The 24,828-nt window shown below is 35.7% G+C and overlaps 1 protein-coding gene and 1 long non-coding RNA gene across 17 annotated transcripts in view; one reads left to right on the top strand and one right to left on the bottom strand.

The window, feature by feature from the left end:
• Positions 1 to 24,828, bottom strand: part of LOC118194955 (mutS protein homolog 5-like) — a 317,359-nt gene that overhangs the window by 15,391 nt on the left and 277,140 nt on the right. For 12 of the 15 annotated variants that reach the window (XR_015043108.1, XR_015043110.1, XR_015043114.1 and 9 more), the window contains one exon: positions 9,958 to 10,171. The exons of the other annotated variants lie outside the window; for them this stretch is intronic. Coding sequence is in view for 9 of the 12 variants with exons in the window: in XM_085824178.1 (XP_085680304.1) it covers positions 9,997 to 10,171 (175 nt within the window). In the remaining 3 variants the exon portion in view is untranslated. Of the gene's footprint in view, positions 1 to 9,957; positions 10,172 to 24,828 lie in introns of those variants that run through there. 15 annotated transcript variants of the gene reach the window in all.
• The window catches only part of LOC146999427 (uncharacterized), a 109,665-nt gene that overhangs the window by 70,300 nt on the left and 14,537 nt on the right, over positions 1 to 24,828 (top strand). The window lies entirely within an intron of this gene.

Below are 24,828 nucleotides of genomic sequence, written 5' to 3'. Positions count from 1 at the left end.
TAAAAGATTCAAGAACTTTACGAGTGACATTTGACGTGTGGGGCCGGGCGTTGTCGTGAATCAACAAGATCTTAGAGCTCAACATTCCTCTGCGCTTGTTTTGAATTGCTCTTCTGAGTTTTTGGAGAGTTTGGCAATACCTTTGAGAGTTTATTGTAGTGCCTCTTTCCAGGAAGTCCACCAAAATTACACCTTTTCTGTCCCAAAAAACAGTCGCCATCATCTTCCTTGCTGACATTGTTTGCATGCATTTCTTGGGTTTTTGGGGAGAACTTGTGTGCCCCCACTGCATTGATTGCAATTTCGTTTCACAGTTCACATGTTTCACCCATGTTTCGTCACCAGTAACGATGCGATCGAGTAAAGAGTCACCATCCTTATGGTAAGCGTCCAAAAAGTTCAACGCTGCAGCCATTCGCTGATTTTTGTGGTCCTCTGTCAAGATTTTTGGAATCCATCTTGCACAAAACTTGTGGTAACCAAGCTTTTCGCTGATGATTTCGTGCAACAAACTTCGCGAAATTTGTGGAAAACTCAAAGAAAGTTCCGTTATTGTGAAATTTCGATTTTCACGGACTTTAGCATCGACTTTTTCGAGAAGTTCGGCGGTCACTATGCTGGGTCTCCCACTTCGATCTTCGTCGTGAACATTGGTTCGGCCATTTTGAAATCTTATGACCCACTGACGCACTCCACCTTCAGTGATAATGTTGTCCCCATACACTTCACGAAGCTGCCGATAGATTTCTATCGGTTTACAGTTTTTTGCAGTCAGAAACCTTATTACTGAGCGCACCTCGCAGCTCGCGGGATTTTCAATTAACGCAGACATTTCAAACCGTCACAGTATCTGAACGGAGCACAGCACGAACCTCTCACTAGCACGGCTAGATGCAGACTGAGCTGCGCAACGCTCTGACCCCAAGATGGCCGCGCTAGCCCCGCCCCTAGCGGACACAGACGGAAACGTAATCTACTTCCTGGATGGCCCTCGTATATATATACGCATTTTGGTTTCGTAAACAAGTACTGCCTGCGATAATAATAAAAAATGCTATTATTATTAAATTATTGAGATAAGATTGTGCGATATGTTTACTTTATTAAAAAGAAAGCTAATTCAAAATCTATAAATAAGCTGAAAATTTGTATACTAGTGTATCTTAGCTAATAATGCATGAATAAATCCTAAAATTTTTCAATTTAAGCTAATGCATAAGAATGATATGGTAACGCAGGAGTAAAGTAGCAGTGAATTCAAACTTACTAAACATTATAAGTATAAAGAATAAAATGGTATTAACTCGTAATGTCAACAGATTGTCTATACTTAAAAGTGCCACTTATTTATAACTTAATATTTGATTGCAGAGTTTTTGCTTTCATAATAATATTTATTTAATTTAAGATTTTTTAAAAACCTTTTCCTTTAAAACTATTTTTTAGCAACATAAATATATCATAACTATAGAATTTTCTTTAATTTATAATGAGGATTAAGTGTATATTAAGATTTTTAGTAGGAGTTAAATTAAAAAAAAAAAAAAAAAAAAAATCCTTGAAAACAGGCCTTAACTTTTTGTTGCATACAAACAGTATATATATATAGTTTTTAAAAAAAAAAAAAAAAAAAAAAAAAAAAAAAAAAAAAAAACTATATCTGAGTGAACTTTTGCAGGTTTGAATGAGGCTTTCATCATTATATCTTTACTAGTTTTCACTTTCTATTCATACAAGCTTTTTTTTTTTTTTTTTTTTTTCTTTTCTGTGAAACAGTCAGTTTTATTTAAACCCTGTATTTGTTAAAGTAAAAGCATGTATTTTTAATTTGTAGTCTGTAATTTATTTACACTGTTTTATGTATTGATTTTTTAAAAGTAAATATCACATTCTTTATATCTCTATAAAGATTTCCATGGTTTTAGAAGCTAATTCATTTTTTAAAATTTATATTATCTCCAAAAAAAAAAAAATGTTTCATAAGTCAAATTTCCCATATCAGAGCCATATATAGGGTATTGTATTTCATAAAGTTATTCATGTAGTATATAATAATGTGTAGTTTCTATATTTCGGCCAAATTGTATGCTTTTGTTTTAAGCTCATTACTTATTCACAAATCAAAAACAGGAAATTTGGAATATACTTGACTGTTCGAGTAGGTGATTTTTGGTACTTGTTTCTGATATAATTTAGAAAAAATAATTTAAATAAATAAAAAAATAGCATTAATACACTTAAAATAAAAATATACTACTTTGTATGAACACCAAACTTTTAACTCTGAGCAGGACATGCTTTTCAAACGAAAAGCTTTATTTCTTCATCAGATGCAAGTTGGATCCTTTGCAGCTGGTGAAAAACAAAAGCTTTTTGTTCAAAATGTGCGTCCTGCTCGCGTTTAAAAAGATTGGTGTTCATACAAAGTAGTATATTTTTGTTTTACTTAATTTTTGAGTGTTTATTTGTAATTAAGTCCACTTACTTTATAGTAAATACTATATTTAAATGCACATTTTTGTAATGTGGTTATTTAATTGGGATACAGGATTAATGTATTGTCATGTTTGAATTTATAATTCAGAAAGAAAATTTTATTTTGGAAATGTACATTTTACAGCTGATGTGCAAAATATGAAATCTTACTAAATTTAATGTATAGCAGCATACAGTTAAGGCAGTAGTTTCCAAGTTTGCATGAAATTATTTTTTGGACATTGCTAAGTTTATAAGCACTTTAATATGCAGGTAACTGGGAAAAAAATAAGCATTTCCAATCAGTGAATGATCTTTTTTAAAAATAAAAATTTTACTTACTATCCTACATTTCCAGAATGCAAGTACTATTGGTAACACTGAAAGGTCAAAGGTAAATGAAATTGTTCCAAAAACTATTTCTGACTTTAAATTAAGTAACATTATGTTTACTTAAATATAAGAAAGTAAAATAGTTTTCTGTAATAAGATTTCAGTATAATTTATCTTTTTATATCATAAACTATATTATATATAAGTTTGGACAGTAATGGTTTCTAGTTCCAGCTGAAAGTCAACATTTTGTAAGTATACATTTCAACAATTGCATAAATACATATCTTACAATGTGATTTTCTTTTTCTTTTTAGGATGCAATGCATTAAAAATAAACGAGATTTTTTAACCTTCTCAAATATTATAACAGTAGTGCAATTAATTTTTAAACGTTATTCAAAATTAAAGTTTCCATCTCAATTTTTTATTATTTATTTTAGATTTTCTTCCTAAAATTTTTTAACCTAAACGTCTTAAACAATGCAAATAACTTGAAGCAATTATTAAAAATATAGATAAAATATTCAGGAAAAATGGGATAAGTTATATTTAAAAACAAATGTAAAAAATCGAATAACCTAATTCGAGGACGTTGGTCTGCCGACTCCCAGCAAACGGAAATAAAAAAACACTACCTGCCATATCAAAAGCGCGCCAAACTGGCGATGAACAGCATAAGCTATCACTCCCCAAGAGCGCCAAGACCATAAGTCACGTGGTATACGTTGGAGACACCCTAGCAGACGAATTCTCTGTGGGTGAGCCGTCTACCTTTTATAACTAGCGTCTACTTCTCAAAACGGCAGCCTATGAGAGAGGCAATTCTATTATTTTCATCGGGAAGTAGGGGATTTAGAATGGTTTTCTGAGGAATGCAACGGCAGTAGACTATATGTTTGCCTACATTTATTTGGAAGTTCCAAAAATTGCTAAAGTGGATTGCCTTAGTTTCTACGGATACTTACAGGGAAATATTAGGCAGTTTTTTCGGTTTGCTGATAGAGGGCAAATAGACAATTTACCTTTATAATCCGCGTTTATCTATTTAAACTTCAGAAGATTTAAGATGAAGCGAATATATTTAACACAACAGAACACAATCTTAAGACTTGTAAATCTTTTAAAAGACAACAGCAAATTTTTAAACATTACTGTAAAAAATATCTTCTCTTCTAATTATAATAAATAATGAGATAACTCATGGATGAATTGTTAATTATATAACTATGCATTTATAAAAAGTTTTTAATAATGAACTATAAATAATATTTTTAATTATCGATGTATTGTTTTTTAAAAGATTTACAAGTCTTAAGCTTGCGTTCTGTTGTGTTGAATATATTCATAGTTTAAATAGATAAACGCGGATTTATAAAGGTAAATTATCTATTTGCCCTCTATCAGCAAACCAAAAAAAAACTGGCCTAATATTTCCCTGAAAGTAACCGCAGAAACTAAGGCAATCCACCTTTGCAATTTTCTGAACTTCCTAATGTAAGCAAACATCGTGCACTGCCGTTGGCGTTCCTCAGAAAACCATTCTAACTTCCCTACTCCCCGATAAAAATAATAGAATCGCCTCTCTCATAGGCTGCCGTTTTGGGATGCAGACGCTAGTACCTGTTATATGAAGTCGTTGGTTCAAACAGGCAGCGAGACGGATTGCTTGTTTCAATGACTGCCACCTATTGTCGGCGCGGGTCTGACTAAGGATTCTCACCCCCGGCCGAACTAGGCCCAAGGGTTCAACCCCTGCCCTAGAACCTTAGAGAGATCGGCGCCAACGCACATGGAGTGACACAGACCGCAGGGCGCCACTGGTCGTCAATTTGCTACCTACCAGTCGCTCGGGCTGCCCGTCGCAGAGGGACATTACAAGCCAACCCGAGACGCTACCCCCGAGCCACTAGAGCCGTCTGCTCTAGGACATGCCAGACCCACGCGCCAGCCAATAAGTCACCTTTCCGGGGCCTTCAGAACCAACGGGTTCGTAATTTGTATATCCCCGTGGCCGATACTGCCTAGGTACAGATCCTAGCCAGATTCGCAGAGTTCTCTATGTCGACCCCCCGGGGGGCGTAGTTTAATAAACCAAACCAAAACCTATGAGATTGTGGCGTTTCTTTCAATGTGATAACGAATTCCTATGCGTCTAATGAAACTTTAATTGCCGAAGTGATGTGGATCCATCAACCGTTTGATCACAAGTCTAAGTGCTAAAATAAAAATTGAAGTTGATTTTGGGTGCGTTCTTACGTAGGCCGCGGTAATAGATCATTCCTTCGACATTACTACTGGAAAACCGAACCTTCAAGCTCATAAAATCATCCAAAAATAGTAAAGTTCAGGAGAGATTAAAGACCATTACCCTGTTTCACACAAGGATAGATTTTTCTCAACTCGCGAGAGAATCAGAAAAGGCTACTCGAGGCAAAGCGAATGGACAAATTTCTCGGAAGACAAACGCTAAATCGTTTTTGAATGCAGTGTGGGAGGAGAAGAAAAAACTGCAAATCTAGGGCTTGAATAGGTCACAAAAGAAACGAGTGGTTCAAAGGGAACGCTGTTTGAGCATTCGTCAAAAGACTTAAAATCCGCCCAGCGCGCGTGTGAACGTTAAATCCTATTTGGGAAAAGGCAAAAAAAAAAAAAAAAAAAAAAAAAAAAAAAGATGAAGGCATTATAGAGAGCATAATATTCATGAGGGGATTAAATATGGGAGGCAGAAGGATCATAATGGAGAACCCTGTGAATTTCTGGTGCTGTTAAAAATTTATAGGAATAGGAATTACTAGAAATTTGAGAATTTTACCCATGACGACTGAGTGAGCCATTTTGGCGTGACGAAAGCCAGGGACGGTTGACTCATTATTATTGGACGAATTGTTAGACAGAAACTGACGAATCTATAAAATCTTGCGATGGATGTCAGAGGCAGAAAAAGTCTAAGGAAAAAGGTAAAAATCCTACTAATCTTTATAACAAATTATCAGAGAGGTTTTTTTTTTTCAAAAATGTATATGGACGCATGTGATTCCTTTCTAGTTAGTGACAAGGTGAACAAATAAAAAATAACTGCAATATGTTTGGCCTCGAAATACCCAGAGGCCATACCTATCAGTTTCTAGGATCAGTCGCGAAAATGAAAGCGCTGTTACAAACATATAGCCACATCGACTTGCTGAGCTTTAATGTTAACTAATATTAACATTTAAACAAATCACAGCTCAGTGCACATTCTAACTCAAATTTGGTAGAGAGGTTTCATAGAACAGGAATGATTACGGTCCATTTATAGTCGGAATTTCGGATTTTTCACCTTGTTCAATCGCATATATCCGGATTTATGCCAAATATCCGCATTGCTGCGGCTGATCAGGAACCATGTTTAAATGTCGTATGCTAAATCTTTTCACGTAAATCTTGAAAGATTCGACTAACGAACTGCTTGCCATTAGCTGAAAATACTTTTCATGCAGCTGCATATTTTAAAATAAGTTCATTCAGAAAAGAATCTGAAACAATTTTAGCGGAGGCTCTTTTGAGAGGAACTATTTCTATCCACACTGAAAAATGATCCACGATAACGAGTAAACATCTATTTTTGTTAACTTCATTATGTGGGTATAGAGTCTCTACTACTAATTCATCTCCTATCAATTCACTCGGAAAGGTAGGCAAATATGGCAATATCTGACATACGACGTAACAAATTTTCGTAAAGCCGTAGTAAAATGAACAGCTCCGTTAACTCGCTGCTTCTGTTTTCTTGTGCCGAAAAGACCTGCCCAAAGGATTTTAGCTAAAATGCTTTGAATTAATATACCATTTAATGGCAATTTTAACTTGAAACCAAATACGGTAAAAATGAATTTTACTTTCAAAATATCAGAATATTTAGCTTCTTAGACCTTTTAAATTAAAAATTTTTTCCAGTGTCTGAAACAAAAATTTTCCTCGCAACTGAATTTAAGCAACATATAAAATATATAAAATACATAGACGATGCTTGTGTTGCATATAATTTGAAAAACCTTCAAACTGGAAATGTCTAAAAAATTAAAACCCAGATATTTTGGCTCGAGATTTCATTTTAACTCTGTTTGGTGTATCAATTTAAAATTGCCATTGTACTGATTCTAGTAAGAGTTTTACTGATGTACTGATAAATGGGCCATTGTACTGAATATCAATCACAAGATTGTATCATTCATCAAGAAGCGCGTTGTGCGGAGACATTTCCAGATTTCCCTTATCTCAACGATGTCGTGATTTTTTCATTGAAATTGGGAAACACTTGAAGCACATGACCGTGGTTTTGAAGAAATTTTGTCGGGCTGAACTAAAATCAAGCCTTGTAAGAGTTAGCCAAAATAAGACAGCGTATGGCATTTCAGACATAAAGTTGGGCATGGAATTAGATTTCTAACTAATGTTAAAGTTAGTTGCACTTAGAAGAAACTTCTCGAGATCCACGACAAAGATCCAAATGCGCGAGTTCCTGAGCCTCAGCAGCTCCTACAGCTGCTATGTAGAAGATTATTCCAAATAACCGCTTTCCTAACAAACACCAAGCAGAAAAAGACAACGAAGGGAGATTTCTTGGGACGAAAAGTGTGAAAGAGCTTTCACAGATTTCAAAGAGAAGTTAATGAGTCAATCAGTGCTACATGCATCTGATTTTGAGAAAGAATTTTTAATGCAATGTGACGCATTGGAAGCGGCTTTAGGGGTTGTGCTATCACAATTAATTAATGGGGAAGAGCATCCCGTGTTTTATCTTAGAAATTTAGCCCCGCGAGGAGAAAATACAATGCGTATGAAAGAATGTACGGCCATAATATATGCTCTAGAAAAATTGAGGTTTTACCTCGATGACTGACCTTTTGTAATCCTAACGAATATTCGACCTTTCGCGCGGCTAAATTCTCATTCAAGTGCGAATCAGATATTACTATGGCGGTCTCTATGTATCTATCCCAGGGCTGGATTCATCATTAAGCAATATAAGCACGTACTCACATCAAGGAAAGTATCATGAAAAGGTCCTTAGGTATTCAGGAACGCGGGCACCAAAAAATTTCCTTTCCCAGTTTTCCCGTGGAATCCATGGTGCAGCTTAACCAAAACCGAAAAAGAGAAGGAATGAAGGAAAAAAAATGGCGTAAACATAGTGAGAGTAACAAAATCTTTTAAGTGCTTAGGTCCTCTAAAAGTCTTAATCCAACCGTTCGACTACAAGATCGAACCTAGATTAGAATTTGAAAATAAAAATGTGAATGCACTCAGCCGCAAAGGGTTAGCAGAAAATGATCAATGATCATTATTAAGGCTGTAAACAGACTTGTTTTAATGAATTTTAAAAATTGCTGTTATATAGTCTAAAATATTCAATGTGCTAGTACGATGTTAAATTGTTAAAGGTAATTGTAATATTGTGAATTTAGTGCCTATTGTAAAATGTATATATTATTTACACTTTCAAAACTACTGTATATGAGAAAAGCTTAAATTAGAAATGCACAAATATTAAATGACTTAGAAAAGCAAAGTTTGTAAAATTTTTATTTCTAGGTCAAGGTCAATTAAAATTGTTAAGTTATTAGACTTAGAAATGCAGTTAAATTCTTGCCTCAAGGTTGCTAAGCAGGAGGAGATTGTATTTTTATATGTGGATAATCGTAACAAATGCTCCGCTTGATTGAGCCAAACTGTTCCAAAGAACCCCCTTCCTTAAAAAGGCAGTTCCTTGTAGGGAAGGTGATGTAAAGGCAGCGAATATTTAAGTATTCTACACATGTGGGCAGTTAGGCTTAGTTAGACGTTCCATGTGGTTAAATCAAGATCACGTGGCGGATTTTCAGGAATGTTTCCATAGCCAAGCCAGCTGCAGAGAACCCAATGCGTCTAATGCAATTTCACATAAGTTCAACATGGGCACAAACTGTTCTGCTGCGAACATAAAAGTCGCAAGCGCTCCGAACAAGAGAGATTTTTCTGCTTTTTGAGAAAACTTCTCGTCGAAAACCAGTTCCTGGGAACTGCAGGTGGATGTAAGAGACAAACCAGTGTGATAACTTTTTTCCCGTTTTCTTTTTTGCTTTATTACGAGTATAAATAGTTTTTACATAAATTCTAGTCCAAAAATAAAGGTTTTCACTTCTTTAATTTTGTAGTTCTGATCTGATAACTGACTATGATATTACAACACATCCAAAGCCTCTTTCTTTAAATGGTCAGAAGAATCGTAGCAGTAACTGTCAGCCATGGCGGCTGCACAAAATACTCATTTTAAGGGAATATTTTGCAAGTACTTGACCAGCAAGTCAAATGGGATTGTAATTATAATCAATGCATCTTTATATTATTTGTCAGGCAAATATGGACCCATTAGCAGCATAACAGTAAAGTCACTGAACACTGGTAGTTCGATTCTAGGCGAATAGGCAAGCTGCATGGATTAGGTTTGGTTACGGCAAAGAACATGAGGGCTATCTGACAAAGGGAAGAGATGCCTTCATGGAGGTTTTTTTATTCGACTGAAATTGAACCCAGATCGAACTACCAGTGTTCAACGATTTTACTATTCGTGAACTCCATTGGCCGCATGGGTGCTTGTATGGTGTTCCACATGTGAATTGTGTAATATGGATACATTAGTTTCCCTTAGAAAGTCTTCCATGAAGGCATCTTCCCTTTATGCTGATAGCTCTCATGTACTTTGCCATAAGCAAACAAACCAGACGGTAAATAGGGCCTTAATATTTCTTGTTTGTCAATGTGCTGCATTTTGGATGGTCAGCTGTGTCGTATTTCACTTCTATGTGCACACAAATTTTAATATTTCGCCCTTCAGTTTGTATAGAACATCTGAATATAGTAAAAGTGATATCAAAATAAAATTTTTGTTTTCCTCTCCTGGATGGTCAGTAATGTATTTCTTCGAATTTTTCATGTATAAAGAAAAAACTAAAGCAGATTCTTTCCCACACATGAAAAACAGGATATTGGACCTTATTTCTAAAGTGATTCTGTTTCAAATCACTGTTATTAAATCAGCATTGTTGATTCACAATTTTCAATCTGAATTATTACTGTTATATTGATCCATTTCATAATTATTTTATGATAAGTGAAACAACAAAATTTGTAACAGATTTTATTTATTGAAGTAGGCAAGTATTATCAAACATCATGCTTTAATGGAGAGGATCCATTTGATATTATGCTACAATTAGTGAAATAACTACTTGTAGTTGAAGGTGAAGGAAAGTTTTGCTGTCTTATATTCTGGATAAAAGCTTTTACATCTTCAGTATCAACGTCAAGTTTTAAGAAATTTTCAAAGATGCTGAAATACCTAATAAATGAGAATTAACTTGAAATTAGTATTAAATAGAAAATTGAACTTTACAAGGAAAATCTTCCAACTTTTGCTAAACGGGGGAGGGCATGAATCTAATCAATGACAAATACACAATAGTAAAAATTTAGCAGCTAACATTCTACATACAAACAGTAAAACAATAATAATAAGAAATAAGCAAAAATATTTTCATTTTTTTGCATACTGTTTTCCAATAATTTCAGAATTTGCACTTACAAAGTTTGAACTCTAATAGACCTGGGGGGGGAGAGAAAAACATTGATACCTCAAAAAGAAAGTTAAAAATTAACTTTTAAATTCCTATAAATGTGACAAAAATAAAAAATAAAAAAAATAAAAAAAAGTTTCTTGTCACCAAAGACAAATTTTTCTCAGGACTCGATGCGAAAAATATATTTTTTAGTATTATTCAAAAGTCCCCCTCCCATGTAATATTCAGACATTCCAGAAATAAATTAAAGTTTAAAATTATTATTGAAATTTATTAATTAAGTATTTTATTCTGTAATGATAATTCATTGTTCCTATTTAATGACAAATTGTGCTTTAGTTTCATGATTTTATGTTCTGTTGACTTTTGTATTTAATTTCTGTAATAAATACATTGTGCTACAAGTAAAACTTCATTCTGAATAAATACTGTTACGGATTTGGTATTAAAATAGCTAATGTTGGTTGAATTGTAAATTAAATGGTTTCATTTCCCGCGCAGTGCAGCGCGTGACGAATATTCAAGGAAAGCTAAGCCGGAAAGTTAAAAATACAAGAGCGCGTGCATTTAACATTTAATAAATAAATATCTCTTTTTTAATTCGAGAAAGTTCCAGAAAGTTCTAGAGCGCGATTTAAAAATCTTATAAAAAGGGAGAAAACCCCTCAATTTAGTTAGTTACTTAGTTTGTTGTTGTTTTAAGAGTTTGTTTAGAAAACTGCTCTTGTTAATTGTAGCGAATTCGCGGATTAGCTTTCTTTAGCTGTTTTCAATTAAGTTCTCTTGAACGTTTGAGTAGTTAGAAGATAACTACTGTGATATATTGTGATACTGGACGATTATTTGAGGACATTTAATCATATCTGTTGTGATAATAATAAACTTTCTTCATTTTTCATTGGACTTGTGCATTCATTTCGTAACGAACCCGGAGCCCACCAGCGGCCGAAAGGTAAAGTCGCTGAACACTGGTAGTTTGGTCCGAGGTTCGAATCCCGCGAACGGGCTGGCTGCATGGGCGTTTTCGTGGTTTTCCCCATGTGTAACATGTATACGAGTCAGTTTCCCTTAGAAAGCCCTCCACGAAGGCATCCCTCCCCTTAGGCAGATAGCCCTCGAGGCTTTGCCATAATCACACACACACACACGTAACGAACCCGTACGCACGCAACAATTTTTGGTGTCAGGAGTGGGGTTTTTGAATGCCAATTACAAGTGCGATGGAAGACCAATTCAGGCAATTGATGACTGCATTCGCTGCTTTCCAAGAGAAGATGGAAGGGGCCGTTAACTCCGTTAAAGAGGAAATGAAATTAGGCCATGAATCAGTTAAAGAGGAGATGAAAGTCTCTGTTAAAGGAGAGATTAGATCCGTTAAAGAAGAAATGATATCGGGACAGGAATCCGTTCACGAAAAGTTGGAAGCTGGTCAAGTAACTGTTAAAGAAGACAAAATCTGTACAGGAAAAGATTGAAGCACGTCAAGACGAAATGAAAAGAGAAATTGCCCGCATAATAGAAACCAAATTCGAGGCTATGGAAGGCAGAATAGACGCAGTTGAAGACAAAGTTGGAAAAATTCAGGAAAGAGTTTCTGCAGTGGAGCAACAAATTGAAGAAAGAGTTTCTACCGTCCAAGAGCAAATCGAACCACAGATTGAAGAGAGGGTTTCTGCTGCCGTCACCAAAGTTGACACCTTAAAGAAATGCATAGCGACAGTCGATGGATTTAAATTTTTATCAGTGCCTTCTCGCTCCTCCTTAAAGTTATCCATTTATGATGGGAAGACATCCTGGCAAGTATATAAGACACAGTTCTCTATAGGGGCGGAAGCAAATGGATGGGATTCCCAGGCTAAGGCCTGTCATCCCGCCGATTCTTTGAGAGCAGACGCAGCGGATATCCTTCAGACTCTTCCCGAAAACAAAAGGCTAGATTTCGAAGCTCAGTCCGGCGCGTAGGAGGTGCGCTTTGGAGAAAAGTGTTTAAAAGACCACACTAGGCTTCAATTAAAATCCCGCCAACAGAAAACCATGGAAACACTCCAGAAACTCGCCACAGAAGTTGAAAGGCTGTCCCATCTCGCCTTTTCGGAGTGTCCGACAAAAAAAGGGAAATCCTATCCCTGCAATATTTCATCGACGGCATCCGAGATCCTGAAATACAGAAAGCTCTACGAATGGCGGATGTTAAAGATCTTAAAAGCGCTCTAGTGTACGCACGCCATGAAATTCGAGGCATCCCAACAAGCCACTCGTCGAGAATGCCAACCAGTCAGAGCTGCTCAAGTCCAGGAGCCAGGGGATCAACTCACTGCTCGTCTGGACGATTTAACTAGACGATTGAATGCCTTGAGACGGAATATTGGTGACAAGAAATTGAAGATAAAATGCTGGAACTGCGGTGCCGAAGGGCACATACGACGAAACTGCAGAACACCCCAGGGCACGGATGTTAAGACCGCTCTTTGCAAGCAGCAGGGAAACTAATTAGTGGCCATCTCGCGGGGTGGAGGTTGCCAGATAATGAAAAGCCCCAGTTTAAAGCGCTTCAAATTTCTGCAGTGAGAGGCGGCAGTAATGGACTTTTCGTAATAGGACATATTAATGGAGTTTCCTGCAATAGGACGATAGATACAGGAGTCAACGTTACCATCATCCGAAAAGATTTGGCTCAACAAATGGGAAGCAAACGTATCTGGACGCCGTCTTGCGTTACCCTCCAGACTGTGTCCGGTGAGAAGATCGACATCGACGGAAAAGTAAATGTTAACATCACGTTTGGAAGTGCCGGTTACCATCACACGGCATATGTAGCAGAGATCACTGATTCTTGCATACTCGGATTGGACTTTCTAAGGAAATACAATTTTTCCTTGGACTTTAAAAATAACGAATTGCATTCTACATCTGAGGACATAGCCCTGTTCGGAACTAATGATGGAGTGAAATCTATCCACAAAATTATAGCTCAAGACGATATTACAATACCCGCAAGAACCGAGTTTTTACTTCCTGGATCCATAGCCGAAAATAGAAATTTCCGCTACGCCATCATAGAACATCCTAATAACTGTTATAGCCCGAAAGGAGTACTAGTAGCCTCAACACTCGTCGACCTATCCAGAACGGTTATTCCGGTGAGAGTCGCCAATGTAACTGAGAAGGCGAGAGTTATTAAGAAAGGTGAAGTGGTTGCAACATGTACTCCAGTAACCACCGTTGAAAGAAAGAGTAACATCCCAGAATCCTTGTCCCCAGAGAGCATTACATCGGAGTTATTGCAGAATGCGCAATTAAACGATAAAGAGAGGAATGCTGCCGATCGCGTCATTAAAGATCTTCAAGTTGTTTTCTCCCGCTCGTCTTCTGACGTGGGTCGAACTAGTTTGACACAAAATAGAATCGATACCGGCGATCTCCCCCCATCAAGCAACATTCAAGACGTCTACCGTTTCCTAAACAGGAAGAGGTACGAACACTTTTAAAGGATATGGAAGAAGGCGATGTAATCGAGCCTTCAGCAAGTCCATGGGCATCTCCCATCGTCCTAGTCAGAAAGAAAGACGGTTCAACAAGATTTTGCGTCGACTATTGCCGTTTGAATGAGGTTACAAAGAAAGACAGTTACCCTCTTCCTAGAATTCACGACATTCTAGACACTCTTTCTGGAAGCAAGTGGTTCTCAACACTTGATTTAAAGAGTGGTTATTGGCAGGTAGAAATACACCCTGAAGACCGAGAAAAGACGGCATTTACTATGGGTCAAGGGCTTTGGCAATTCAAGGTGATGCCGTTTGGACTGTGTAATGCGCCGGCAACATTCGAACGCCTTATGGAGACTGTTTTGAAAGGTCTTTCCTACGAAGCCTGTCTGATATACCTGGACGATATCATCATCGTCGGAAAGAGTTTTGAAGAGCACCTAGAAAATCTTAGAAAGGTGCTTCAGAAACTGAAAAGAAGCCAATCTGAAGCTGAGTCCCGCTAAATGCAAATTGTTCCGAAAGGAAGTGACTTACCTGGAACATGTCATCTCTGCAGAAGGCATGTGTACGTATCCTGGAAAGGTGTCAGCTGTTAAATCCTGGAAACGTCCCGAAAATGTCCAGCAGCTGAGAAGCTTCCTAGGGCTTTGCACCTATTATAGGAGATTCGTGAAGGGCTTTTCTTCCATCGCAAGACCCCTTCACAAGCTGACGGAGAGCAAGCAAAAGTTCTTGTGGACAAAAGAATGCGAAGATGCATTTAACAACTTAAAGGAAACTTTAACATCTGCTCCAATCCTGACGTATCCTCAGCTCGACAGACCATTTATTCTCGACACGGACGCAAGCAATGAAAGTGTCGGTGCTGTTTTTTCCCAGAAATAGACAGCCAAGATCGTGTAGTGGCTTACTGGAGGAAGTGCCTGTCTAAACCGGAAAGGAATTACTGTGTCACCAGGAAAGAGTTGCTCGCCATAGTCAAAGCCGTAGACCATTTCCATTATTATCTATACGGGAGAAAATTCCTGCTCCGCACCGATCATGCATCATTGACCTGGCTTTTAAATTTCAAGAATCCTGAGGGTCAAATAGCCAGGTGGATACACAGACTCCAGGAATATGACATCACTATCCGTCATCGTAAGGGATCATCACACGAAAACGCCGACACCCTGTCTAGAAGATCTTGCCAAGAAAGCTGCCGATATTGTTCCAGGATCGAAGCGAAATACGACAAATGACGACATCAACATCGGCTGATCCAGACCCGTGGAGTGATGATGAAGTCAGGAAAGACCAGCTGGAAGACGATGACATTAAACCCATAATTGATTTGATGAAGTCATCAAACAGAAAACCTACATGGCAGGACATTTCTATCTGTAGTCCAACAACAAAACAATACTGGGCACTCTGGGATTCAATTCACATTCGAAACGGCGTCTTAGACCGAAAATTCGAATCGAATGATGGGAAGACATTCCGATGGCAACTGATACTTCCAAGATCTCGGATTCCTGATGTACTTAAAGAACTACATAACAGCCCTACAGAAGGTCACTTTGGAATAATGAAGGCCTTGCAGAGAGTTCGTGAGCGCTTTTATTGGAATAATGCAAAGGATGATGTGCAAAAGTTCTGCCGATCTTGCGATGCCAGTGCAGGTCGGAAAGGACCGAAGAGGCGCAGCGGAGGCAAGCTGCAACGTTACAACGTAAGGGCGCCATTTGAACGTATCGCTTTTGACATCTTGGGACCTCTGCCACGAACTGCTGATGGCAACAAATACATACTCGTTGTGATTGATTACTTCACCAAGTGGCCTGAAGCGTACCCTATTCCTGATCAAGAGGCTGTCACAATAGCTGAGGTGATGGTACAGCACTGGATTTCCAGGTTCGGAGTGCATCTGCAGTTACATTCCGACCAGGGAAGGATTTTTACCGCGGCGGTAATAAAAGAACTATGCAAACTACTCGGCATTGACAAAACCCAAACTACGCCATTGCATCCCCAGTCGGACGGCATGGTAGAGAGGTTCAATCGAACCATCCTTAATAACCTCTCATTTGTGGTTTCCAGAAGCCAACAGGACTCGGACAACAAATTACCACTGTTTTTATGGTTACAGCCGAAAACATCGCGGCAAAAACATCGCAGACGAAAACGTCACGGAGAAAACAACGCAAGGCGAGAACATCGTGCTACAAAACATCGTGGGAGAAAACATCGCAAAGAGAAAACATCGCAGTTCTAAAACATCGTGGTACAAAACATCGTCGTCGAAAATAAAGCGGTTCAAAAACTTCGCAATTTAAAAACATCGTCGTCGAAAATATCGTGATTAAAAATAAAGTATCTACAAATCATCGCATGAAGATAACATCGCAGACATGCTTTAATAACTGTAAATAGATATTCCCATAATGATTCGTGAGCGCAAGATGGAAAGAAGGATAATTTTTACTTTCATATTTTTTATTAATTAATACATTTTTGCTGAGAAAATAAAAAGGAAATTTAAGCATAGAAAATTAATGCAACTTATAGCACTTAATAGAATTTTAAACCGACATAATTAACTAACAAAGGCCATTAATAAATCATTTTTATAAAGTTTTTACTGGTAATTTTTCATGAAAAGTATAATCTATAAGTTGCATTCTTACTTTTTCAGCAAAAATTTATTAGTTAATAAAAAAATGTGAAAGTAAAAATTATCCTTCTTTACACCTTGTGCTCACAAATCATTATGGGAATATCCATTTATAATTATTAAAACCTGAAAAAAAGCATGTCTGCGATGTTATCGTCATGCGATGATTTATAGATACTTTATTTTTTACCACGATATTTTCGGCGACGATGTTTTTAAACTGCGAAGTTTTTGAACCGCTTTATTTTCGACGACGATGTTTTATACCACGATGTTTTCTCTTTGCGATGTTTTCTCCCACGATGTTTTGTAGCACGACGTTTTCGCCTTGCGTTGTTTTCTCCGCGACGTTTTCGTCCGCGATGTTTTTGCCACGATGTTATCGGCGGATACCGTTTTTATTGGCTTACCGCAGTGCTGTTCATGAGACTACCGCCTATTCCCCATCACAGACGCTCTTGGGTCGTGACCTTCGTCTGCCTTGTTATCTCTTGTTTGGTCGTCCTCCGGATGCTCCTTCATCGCCTGAGGAATCTATTCAAGATCTGCAGGCCCGGTTTGAAGTGATGCACAACTTTGCACGAGAGCGAGTCAACTTGGCAACGGAGAAGATGAAGACCCGTTACGACACAATAACTGCTAAACATCAGTTCCACAAAGGAGACAAGGTGTGGCTGCGGAATCGGACTCGACGGCGAGGGACTCTGTCCGAAATTACAGTCACCTTGGGATGGTCCGTATACAGTCCTGAACAGACTGAATGTCGTCGTGGTTCGGATCCGTAAGTCTTCGAACTCTAAACCTAAAGTCGTTCATTACGACAGGTTAGCTCATTACTATGGCCATAATACGTAGTATAAATAATTGTAAATAGTGTAAGACCATCCCTACTAAAAATGCCCCATAGAAACCAGTAAAACTTTTTATGGGTACCCATAAGATTTTATGGGTTTTTATTGACTTTTACTGGTTTCTGTTGGTCTCTGTGGGTTTTTTTTACTGGTTTCAAAATGACCCATAGAAACCAGTAAAACTTTCTACTGGTACCTATAGAATTTTTGATGGTCTCTATTGACTTTTACTGGTTTCTATTGATCTCTGTGGGTTTTTCTTACTGGTATCAATTGACACCCATACAACCAACATTCAATGGCAGAACTTTGTACTGGTTTGTATAGGTTTATATTGACTTTTGCTGGTTTTCTTCCTTTTCTTACTGGTATCAATATAATAATAAATCTTCTGTTGGCTTATATGGGTTTGTGCTATTTTTTTATCTGACGTTAATATACTTCTTGTAAACAATAAAATTAACAGAATGAAAATATGATCTCTTTAAGACCACCAGAGTAACCTGTAAACGCAGGTGGTCGTTTTAGAAAGGGTTTTTACTAAATATGCTATTTTTTTTATTTAATTTTTTTTTCGGAAACAATAACAGTAATCATATACACCACACACAACGAGGTCTCTCCAAGGCGACCAGCCGCAAATAAAAATTCATCTTTGCAAGTGGTCGCCTTAGAGAGGTGATGCTCAATACCAATAGATACGTTCTCAGAGATACGTTCATCTTTTAGAGGTGGTCGTCTTAGGGAGATTGCATCTACGGAATGAATCTCTCTAAGGCGACCAGACACACTTGCAGAATTTTCTTTGCGAATGGTCGCCTTACAGAGGGAATATTCAATACCAAAGTATACTTATGTTTTCAGAAATATCGGTTTCTTTCAGAGGCGGTCGTCTTAGGGAGGTGGTTTTTGCTACGAGTTGGTTCTCTGAATACAATAATACACACACATAAATATACACAATACACAATTCTATAATACACACACATAAGCACTTACTTTTCTGATATTACAAATAAACACCGGTATCAACCAACATCTCTTTAACGCGAACAAGTTCATTCACAATCGCAAAACGCTGACGTGAAGAAAAAAATTCCCCTCCCTCTCCCACTCTCAGAAGTTTCCCTAACAAGCAATATGGCGCCGTTCTAGTTATTGTTGTGTGATGGAGGTGTTATTTTCTTCGTGGTTGTAGTAATGCAATATATTATTTACTAGGATTTACTGTATTACAAATTTTACTATGTTTTACTGTTTAGAAATTAGTAATAAATAATATGCAGATGCAGAAATGTAGTTTTTGCATTCTACTGAAACTGTATTTTGGAAAATTTATTTTTTTGATTACAGTTTAGAAATACTTTTTTAAAGCTTGTTCATGTAGATGCTTTATCATTTGAATATTATGTACTAATAAATTTGAGCATACCTTACTTAAAAATGATCTTGCATGATTCAATTTTGAATTTTTCGACTAATGTGATGTGGCCGAGCAAAAAGAATGTCTTTTTATGTTTCAAAAAATGTACTAATTATATAAAAAAAAAAAGGTAAGTTTTATTAATGAAATAAACATTGAAGTATTTAATGTGTTTATTACTTATTGAATGGGGTAGACAAGACATACAAGCTTAAGGAATCTTTTTTCCACTACTAAAATTATGTGAAAATTTAGATGATCATAGTAGCTTACATTGTTTTTTCTTTTTGGTCTATTTTTCTTTACAAGTATGAGACTAGAACCACATTTTTACATTAAATATTTTGTGCTATTTTGTTAAAACACATATAATCATTTTTATGCATACTTTAATTTTCATTATTATTAGTTTGATGAAGAAAATGTCAAATGTGTTTTTCATAAATTGCTTTTGAAATAGAAGTAGATTTGTGAATAAGATTTATGTAATATTAAATGTACTAGTCTTGGGAGTATAAAAAGTGAATTATTTATTTGAAAAAAATTACATTTAGTTGAAACCTCATATAGTGGTTATTTTCTTAAATGACAACCTCTGATAATGGCACATTTGTCAGGACAATAATTAAATAACAGGACTTAAAAATCATTCATAGTTTTGTCAGGCTACAGGAAACTCTCATTATATCGAATTGTGGAGTTGATTGTTTTAGGAACGTTTTGCTGTATAATCAATTGACTTCGGTGTAGTAATTTTTATGTGGGTATGAATTTTGCAGGAGTAATTGAAAGTTTTTACGAGACATTTAAAACCAAAGCTTTTCGGATCACGAGTCTGATAAGGGCACTGTTATAGCAACACTTTCAAATATAGTTAGAGTAATACTTAAACATTATTTTCGGAATCACTTCCACGGGGAATCCGGTTGTTCTCTGTGGATGAAACCCATATAAATAAATCTTCTGTACAGCCTTATACAAATGCAGTTAAAATTACTGTCATTACAATTAAGCGAATATAGCCACATTTGTTTACAAAAAGTTATTATTGCTAAATACTGCACTATATCAATTTCATTTAGCATTGTAATTTCAGAAAATGCTCAGCATGAGGTATTTTTATATTATATAATCTACTGTCAAAAACAATAGCTACCTTTTCAGTACTTTAAATTTTACTATTGAGAATTTTTATGGTTCAAAATAATATTTCTATACATTATTTCAAGTATTCTTTCTACAATAGAAATCTAAATAACTTGCACCTAAAACACTGACTCAAATTTATTCCAATAATGCATCGCTTTAATTAAATTTATGTTCCCTTGAGATGATATATGAAAAACCTTGTGTAATAATAAATTATTAATATATATAGGTAAATAGTATTGTTATATATTTTTTTCGGGTAAAATGCAGAAACGCCCACTTATTTATTTGGCACTTTGTACAAAAGTAAAAGGAATTGGATTTTTGTCAATTTTCTTTTGACTTTTAAAGTGAAAATAGGTTGATGTGTACATGAATAAAGTCAAAGGAGTGCACAATGGCATTTATATGCAATTCTGAGATGTTTTTTTAAGTGAAAATAAGTCTATGTGTACATGGCTACCGAGTATGTGCAATTCTTAAAAACACGCCAAGCAGTGGGCGATTCTACACTTTCCCCATTTTTCTATAGGAATTTAGTTTCATTAAATTAGTTATTTAGTATAATTATGTGTATATGAGTATATTCATACTTATTCACATAGATGGAATTTTTACAGTACAAAAGTTTATCTTTTTTACATCAAGAACTACATATACTATAAATACCCATTATGTTATAGATTTTATTTATATAAAATCTGTGGAAGATTATATAGCACTAAAAGTGAGATACGGAATAAAACATTATACGCTATGAGATATTTTCTTAATTCCCGAACTGTGCGTTGAGAATTGGTATTTGTTGAAACTTGTAAATTTTTTAAAATTCATTTTGTTATAATATAATTTATTGTATTTTGGGTACTAAGTTTATTATATGTTATCTTCATGTTTCATTTATCTTTTGAGAGATACAGGTAACATTCAAAGTATTGTAATAAGGGGTCGACACAGTGTTTGTAATTATTATTTCTTCACTACATTATATTCTTGGATTCATCCTTTCTTCCACGCAAAACATCTATGTGTATGCATGTCATAATAAGCTGCAGGGTGTTACTATCATCGGTAAGCGATCTTTAAGGGGATAGCAAGTATGCTAAATTTGAACTCTATGTTAAGTTTCTAATTTGCAAGTCCTGTATTCTTTTTGCTTGCTTGTTAATAATGTTTCTCTTCCTGAAAATTTGGGTTTCTTCTAGTTTTGTTTTTTAATTTGGTTTAGTGCATTGTAGGTAACTTACAATTTAAGCAGATGCTAGAAAGTACCATCCTTTGGCAATACATTTCTCATTAGGTATCAAATTGTTAAACAAGCTGATGTGATTAAATACAATTGTTTAATTTCCCAATTAAAGAACTGAAATACAAATATATGCAGTGAGGTACAGTACTATATGTATATATTTATAATGAAATCAATAATATATATACAGTCAAAGTAATGATTCACAACCATCAAATGAAATGATATTATATATATATGTAATAGATTCTGTAGTCGAATACAAGCAGCTGAATCCGTAATGAACAGCAAGAATTTTGATGGCTTAGAGATGTTGAAACTCCAATCCACAATGAATAAGAAATTTGGCAGTCGAGGTAGATTTAATTCAACTTTTCTTTCAGCAAATATGTTGCAGCCACAAACAAGTTGGCACATTATTTATGCGTATTCCAAAAATTAACATTTTTGATAAATGTGTAGTAAGAAACAAGGAGCAGACAGACTGCAATCCAGCTAATACAAAGCGTAAAAAGCAAATGCGTTACGTTAAGGGTGAAATCTTAATTCAGACCGAGTTAATTTTGGTTCTCGATGCATTTTTACTCGTCTTTGATAGTTAATACTGCTATAAAATTACTATTGGCTGTTTGAGTTTTAGTTCCTTTTACAACATCAAATTATGTAAGAGTCATATGACATGAATTAATCTCTAAGTGATGCAGTGCAGAAAGATTACTGTTTTTAGAATAGAGAAGGAAAATTAATTTTATGCTGCTAATTTAATCTTTTGCTTATTCCTTATTTTTCTTACATATATATATATGTACATATATCATTCGATGGTTGTGAATCATGACTTTGGTTATTACCTTTCTCTTCATTTTATTTTCAAAATTATATAAAGGTAGTTTAAAATTTTGTAAAGAGAATTTATACAAATATTTTGTAATATGTTTATAGATATTGACGTGCATTAAGGACAGGGGCTCGTAGGCTTCTAGATATTTAAAAATTTTTATTTGCATTGAATTTTATTTAAAATTACTTTACATGCTTTCTCAGCCATTTAGTTCTGTACATTTCATCAGTGCTAATTATGTACTTCTGCTGGTTTATGTTTTTATGGAAATTTGATTTACAGTTCTATTTTTGTGTATTGTTCTTTATAGGGATTCTGTATATGGATACCCGTTCTATGTACGATTCTATGTATGGATACTCCACTATGGTATAATGCTATTGGTTCTGTTTATGGGTTTTGTGCAGCGATTTTTCCAAGAGGTACCTTTATTGGTCTGTGGATTTTTGTGTAGTGGTTTTCACAGGATTTGGCATATGGGTGCCTGTATAGGTATACATGCTTTAGTTTACTGGTTTTTACAAGGCATAGACCTACGGAATATCCATTTTTTTAATGGAAATTTGGCCAATGGATATGCATATAAAGTTTTGATTTTTGGCTATGGGTTTTTACTGGGATTTTGTTTATAGTGCCTACAGTTCTACAGAGATTTGGCCTACTCGTAACCGTACAGTCGCACGGGTTTCCATTTACAGGTTTGTTACGGGTATTTCGCCTACAGGTACTACCTGTACAGCCGTGCAGGTTTCTTTCTATGGGTTTTTATGGGTATTCGGCCTATGGGTACCTGTACAAATGTACAGGTTTCTTTCTATGGGTTTTTACGGGGATTTGGCCTACGGGTACCCGTACAGTTGTACGGGTTTCTGTCTGTGGGTTTTTACGGGGATTTGGCCTACGGGTACCCACAGAGCTGTACGGGTACCCGTAGGCCAATTCCCCGTAAAAAATTTTTATGGGTTTCTACGGGGCATTTTTAGCAGGGATGGTCTTTTTGTTTCTAAATGTGTAGTATTTAATTTGTATTTTATTTGTATTTAGTATTTGATTTGTATTTAGTATTTGATTGCATTTATCATTCATGTTCTTTTTTTTTTTGTTGTTGCTGTTATTGTAATGTAATGCTTATTATTGCATTCATGCCACAGTTGTAAGTTTGGCTTCCTGTCCAGGGATTGTACTGCCCACGACGTGCAGTTCTTGGGAAGGGGGCAGTGTTACGGATTTGGTATTTAAATAGCTAATGTTGGTTGAATTGTAAATTAAATCGTTTTATTTCCCGCGCAGTGCAGCGCGTGACGAATATTCAAGGAAAGCTAAGCCGGAAAGTTAAAAATACAAGAGCGCGTGCATTTAACATTTAATAAATAAATATATCTTTTTCGAGAAAGTTCCAGAAAGTTCTCGCGCGCGATTTAAAAATCTTATAAAAAGGAAGAAAACCTCTCAATTTAGTTAGTTACTTAGTTTGTTGTTCTTTTAAGAGTTTGTTTAGAAAACTGCTCTTGTTAATTGTAGCGAATTCGCGGATTAGCTTTCTTTAGCTGTTTTCAATTAAGTTCTCTTGAACGTTTGAATAGTTAGAAGATAACTACTGTGATATATTGTGATACTGCACAATTATTTGAGGACATTTAATCATATTTGTTGTGATAATAATAAATTTTCTTCATTTTTCATCGGACTTGTGCATTCATTTCGTAACGAACCCGTACGCACGCAACAGTTTTTGGTGTCAGGAGTGGGGTTTTTGAATGCCAATTACAAGAGCGATGGAAGACCAATTCAGGTAATTGATGACTGCATTTGCTGCTTTCCAAGAGAAGATGGAAGGGGCCGTTAACTCCGTTAAAGAGGAAATGAAATTAGGCCAAGAATCAGTTAAAGAGGAGATGAAAGACTCTGTTAAAGAAGAAATGATATCGGGACAGGAATCTTTTGAAAATAAAATTAAGCAGTTGAAAAAACGTTTTTATTTAAAAGAAGTAGAATACCTTTTAAGGAAAATGGCTGGTATTCAAGTTAGTCGCAGGGTAAAAAAGGAGCATCAGACTCCCATGCAGCCACTAGGTTCATGATCATTTGAGTCCATAATCAAACTAGCCAGATTCAGCCGTTATTTCTGAAACTTTTGTAATTTTAATTAATAATTAACTTTTGTAATTCCGCGCTAGATTTCTGAAACTTTTGTAATTCGATTCAGTTCGCTGATTGCAGTTACTCTTAAACAGATTATTACTTATAATTTTTTTACTTTACTTTACCTGTTTTAATCCATAATTAGCGTATTTCTTATAACATCAAATATTAGTGTTTGTATCGCGCTAAAATGACTAAAATATGACGCATCTTTCTACAGTAAAATTATTTCAAGTATTTATCACCCTGACCTAATTTTTCAAAGATTAAATTCCTATCAGGTCTCTTAAACCTTTTATTTTAAATTTCTGAGCACAGCCAGCCAAAAAACGTTTACTTTCGTTTTATATTCGTAGCTCTTTATTTATTATTTTATATTTCCGTTGTATATATCGATCAACTTGGCGACTCTCAAAGTTTCCGAACTTGCATTTTGAAAATTTTGAAATTCGCTAAATACAGCCATATTGCCACATCTAGTTATTTTTTACAACTTCTTAACTGCTTGTCAACAGAATAGTAGCAGCTAATTTTTTTTACTATTATGCATTTTTAAATTAGATTCATATATGTTTTCTTCTTTTTCTAAAAAACTGAGAGTTCAAGTCTGGAAGACCTTC

This window comes from Stegodyphus dumicola, chromosome 1 (assembly GCF_044657685.1).
Source record: "Stegodyphus dumicola isolate Sdum_Otavi_A_Nest chromosome 1, ASM4465768v1".
In the NCBI taxonomy this organism is placed as follows: domain Eukaryota; kingdom Metazoa; phylum Arthropoda; class Arachnida; order Araneae; family Eresidae; genus Stegodyphus; species Stegodyphus dumicola.
This window is presented reverse-complemented; position numbering and strand designations above follow the sequence as displayed.